Below are 4,209 nucleotides of genomic sequence, written 5' to 3' on the forward strand. Positions count from 1 at the left end.
TCGGCAGCTGCAGCGGCGGCGGAGCCCTTCCAGAAAAGGGGAGTGGCCGCGGCTCGGCCGGGGATCGGGGGGCGGGGCCAGGGTGCTGTCACCGGGCAGGAGAGAACGTTGCGAACGTGCGCCTGGAGCCCATTGGCTGAGCCTAGCCACACTCCCGGGTCCGGATAGGGCCGCCGCGCGGAGGGGGTGTGGCCGAGCCGCGCTAGTCCTTATAGGTCTCTCGGCGGCGGAGCTGGGGATCTCAGTAGGCCGAGGGGAAGAGCGGGCGGGTCGGGGGACAAGTCCGAGCAGAGCCGGGGGTTGGCAGGGCTTCGCGCACCCCTCCGAGCGGCGGTCCAGAGGCTCTCGCTGACCGCGCTAGCTGGTGAGTGTCCATTCTGTCTGCTGAGCTCTGCGTGGGCGGCCGCACGGTCTGGTCCAGCCGCGACTGACGCCCGGTCGGTGCCCCTCTTGTCTTACAGCGTTTCCTGTGCTCCCGCACCCTGAGCTCATCTGCAGCCGTCCTGGCGACCGTACCCACCATGCCTAGCCTTTGGGACCGTTTCTCGTCCTCCTCCTCCTCGTCGCCCTCGTCCTTGTCTCGGACTCCCACCTCAGATCGGCCGCCGCGCTCAGCCCGGGGGTCGGCGGCCCGAGACGAGGGGCTCGGCCGCTGCGCGAGCCTGGAGAGCTCGGACTGCGAGTCCCTGGACAGCAGCAACAGTGGCTTCGGGCCGGAGGAAGGTGAGCCGTGGTCCGGGGCCGGGGAGGTGAGGGAGCGACGGGCAGAAAGGGGTTCAAGACACCTAGGCTTCCTGTAGCCTCGGGACAGGTGGCCGGAGGACGGGGGTGGGCGAGGTGTGTGTTGCTGACTAGAGGGTTCGAACGCAGGGCGGAAACTGAGGCACCGAGTGGGAAGGAGCGCTGGTTTGAGTGGAGCAGCTCCTACCCCGCCTCTACGTCTCGGTTCACGTCCGCGCTGACACAGCCCGGCCCCTGTGTGTTCTCCCTTCCAGACTCGGCGTACCTGGATGGAGTGTCGCTGCCTGACTTCGAACTGCTCAGCGACCCGGAGGACGAGCACCTGTGTGCCAACCTGATGCAGCTGCTGCAGGAGAGCTTGGCCCAGGCGCGGCTGGGCTCGCGGAGGCCCGCGCGCCTGCTGATGCCCGGCCAGCTGGTGAGCCAGGTGGGCAAGGAACTCCTACGCCTGGCCTACAGCGAGCCGTGCGGCCTGCGGGGGGCGCTGCTGGACGTCTGCGTAGAGCAGGGCAAGAGCTGCCACAGCGTGGGCCAGCTGGCCCTCGACCCCAGCCTGGTGCCTACCTTCCAGCTGACCCTCGTGCTGCGCCTGGACTCACGTCTCTGGCCCAAGATCCAGGGGCTGTTCAGCTCTGCCAACTCCCCTTTCGTCCCTGGCTTCAGCCAGTCTCTGACGCTGAGCACCGGCTTCCGAGTCATCAAGAAGAAGCTGTACAGCTCGGAGCAGCTGCTCATTGAGGAGTGTTGAACCCACGGCAGAGACAATGGAACTTTTTGGGGTGGACACTGGGCAGGCAGGAGCTGAGGGACTGCTACGCCTGTCCTTAGAAAACTGACGACAGCCACCTGAGGGGAGGAAGGCCGATGTGGGGGAACATAGCGTTTCCTAGGAAAGCTCATTGAGGTGTGTGCAGGTGGCTCCCTTTTGGAGGTACTTGCCCCTTCAGTACTGTAGCATGAAACAAAGGCTTAGAGGCCAGCCAGGCTCTGGCCGGATGCGTAGCATGTACCTTATTGTTTTTATTATTACTGACAGTTAGGACAACAGTGGTGTAACAGGGCCAGGAGAGCAGCTGGGCTGCGCTGGCTTCTGCAAGGGGGTGTGTGCTCATGATAGCTGGCCTTGGTGGGAGGGGGGAAGCCATCGAGGGTGGTTTTGTGTGTCTCATGGTCTGAAGGGACCAAATGTGTTTGTTCTTTGTTTTCGTATCATTTGTTTTTCTGATAGGAGCTTCACTACTGACCTGTTCTAGGCAGCTATCTTACAGACGCATGAATGTAAGAGTAGAAGGGGTGGGTGTTGGGATCACTTGGGATCTTTGACACGTGAAGAAAAATACACCTGGAGCTGCATTCAGCTCATCCCCCGCTGTGTACTGAGGAGTTGAGCTTGGAGGTGATGGGGCTGAGTGGAGGTGGGGGCCGGACCTCCCTAGGAGTGCCATCTGGGTCTTCCATCTAGAACTGTTTACATGAAGATACTCGCTGTTCATAAATACACTTGATGTTCAAGTATTAAGACCTATGCAATATTTTTTACTTTTCTAATAAAAAATATGGTTTTTAAAAAAGAGTCGTCTCTGTCTCTGTGCCCTGAAATAAAGAGGGAGGTGGGTGCTGTAAAAGGTGGATTTCATCTGACACTGGGATCCACCTGTGTTTTTCTCAGCCCCTTTCCCAGAGCGCCCACAAACCTAGAAAGGGAGGTATGTGGACTGCCAAGAGCCCTGGCTCCCTTGGCTCTGTGCTGGCTGAGGCTGGCAGGGAAAGCACTGGATGGTGAGGGGTCAGACCACCCGCTGAGCCAGAGCCTCTGTAGGGAGAACTCACCTGGCTACGCTGGCTCAGAAGGCACAGGGGCTCTGGAGCCCAAGGTCCTTTCTGGCACTGAAGGTTAGGGCTGGAAGAGACTTTTTTTTTTCTGTTAAAGTCACAGTTCTATTTTTCTGCCATCATATGAAAATTGCAAATCTTATCTCTGAGCATAAAAGGTGAGAGACCAGGAGCACCAAGAAAAAAGGTTAGAGAAGGATGACTTAATCCACGCCTCCCACTAGGGCTCAGAGAGGGGCGTGACCTCCACCCTGAGGAGGTGTGGCCAGGCCAGGGGCAGACCACTCCCAACAACCCACCACACAGGCGCACAGTCACTCAGAGGTGAAACAAGGAAGGCAGGAGACTGCAGGCCTGTCTTAAAAACACCCTGGGTGAGGTGGACTCATTGTGCTCCCTGGGCCTCAATTTCCTTATCAGTAAAATGGGGGCTGGGCTAAATGAGGGCCAAGGCCCTTCCCACTTCTGTGGCTGTTGGGGCAGGTCCTCCCACACCAGCTAGCCTTTGGAGAGTTGTTATCTTCCTTGTTTCTTTTCCTGGTCCCAGACGGGCCCTGTTTGCCCAGCAAGACTAGAATTGTGGTTCTTCCACCTGAGTGTGTTGTCAAATCACTTGGGGGGTCTGGTTAAAACACAGATCCCTGTGAAGACTCTGATTAAGTGGGTCTGAGGCAAAACCAAACCAAAAAACCAACCCAGTTGCTGTCAAGTCAATTCCAACTAGTGGAGACCATATGTGTTACAGCAGAGCTGTGTTTATCAGGTTTTCAAGGCCTTTGGGGAGCAGATCATCAGGCTTTACTTCCAAGGTGCCTCTGGGTGGGTTCAAACTGCCAACCTTTTAGCTAGTAGCAGCGCACTTCACCCTTGGGGCCACTCAGGACCCTGTGGGTCTTGGGCAGAGCCCCAGAAATCTGCGTTTTCATCACCTTCCCAGAAATTCTGACACAGAGTCCTGACCTTTAACATGGCTTAGAAGACCTGCATCTTTTTGGTAGAACTGAGCGACTCATTCCCCTAAATGAATGAATTTGGGTTAGAACTAGATTTGAAAATAGAACAATGAAGATGCCCAGAGCGTAGGAAAGTCCTCACCATAGCTGCCTAGTGAAGGGTGGGCAGGCAGGGGTTTGTAATGTTTTACAGATGAGTAAACAGAGGCCAAGCCCTTGAATGACCATTTTCTTCTGACCATGGGCTGATCTTGTCAACTTTCAACCCCTCAGTGTGAGGATGGGGAGTTAAGGAGGCTTGGCCTTTGGGTGATGTCTGGGAGCACTTTCCCAGGAGTTGAGACAGGCGCCAATGCTCATGGCTGTGCTTCCCCAGCCCCCACAGAGTAGGGGAAACTGTGTCAGCCTCCATAGTAGAGATCTTGTTGGCGTTGGGAGGAATGAGTTGGATGGCTTGGTAAGCATATTAACCTCTCAACAAGTCAAGGATCAGCTGAGCAGACTCAGTTTCTTTCCTTAGATAATAAGACTGAGGCCAAAACAAGGCTTGGGTTACCAAAAAGCTCAGCTGAGATGCCCTTTCTTGAAGTCACACTGGCTTTTTTTCAGCCTCACAAGGCCTAAAAATCCCCTCAACCAGGACAGAAGGATCTCAGGATAGAGCTCTGTAGCTTGGTTTCTC

The 4,209-nt window shown here is 56.4% G+C and overlaps 1 protein-coding gene across 1 annotated transcript; it reads left to right on the forward strand.

Moving 5' to 3' along the window:
• The first annotated feature begins 230 nt into the window (after window positions 1–230).
• On the forward strand, window positions 231–2,958 carry DDIT4 (DNA damage inducible transcript 4). The gene is made up of 3 exons (XM_003408888.4): window positions 231–364; window positions 462–723; window positions 996–2,958. The coding sequence occupies exons 2-3, from the start codon at window positions 522–524 to the stop codon at window positions 1,487–1,489; spliced, it is 696 nt and encodes a 231-aa protein (XP_003408936.2). The 5' UTR covers window positions 231–364; window positions 462–521; the 3' UTR covers window positions 1,490–2,958.
• The last annotated feature ends 1,251 nt before the right edge of the window (window positions 2,959–4,209 follow it).

Source organism: Loxodonta africana, chromosome 16, assembly GCF_030014295.1.
Source record: "Loxodonta africana isolate mLoxAfr1 chromosome 16, mLoxAfr1.hap2, whole genome shotgun sequence".
Lineage (NCBI taxonomy): Eukaryota > Metazoa > Chordata > Mammalia > Proboscidea > Elephantidae > Loxodonta > Loxodonta africana.

Coding starts and splice junctions, on each gene's coding strand:
- DDIT4 (XM_003408888.4), top strand. CDS start 522: ATGCCTAGCCTTTGGGACCGTTTCTCGTCCTCCTCCTCCTCGTCGCCC. Junction 724..995: donor TGGCTTCGGGCCGGAGGAAG/GTGAGCCGTGGT, acceptor TCTCCCTTCCAG/ACTCGGCGTACCTGGATGGA.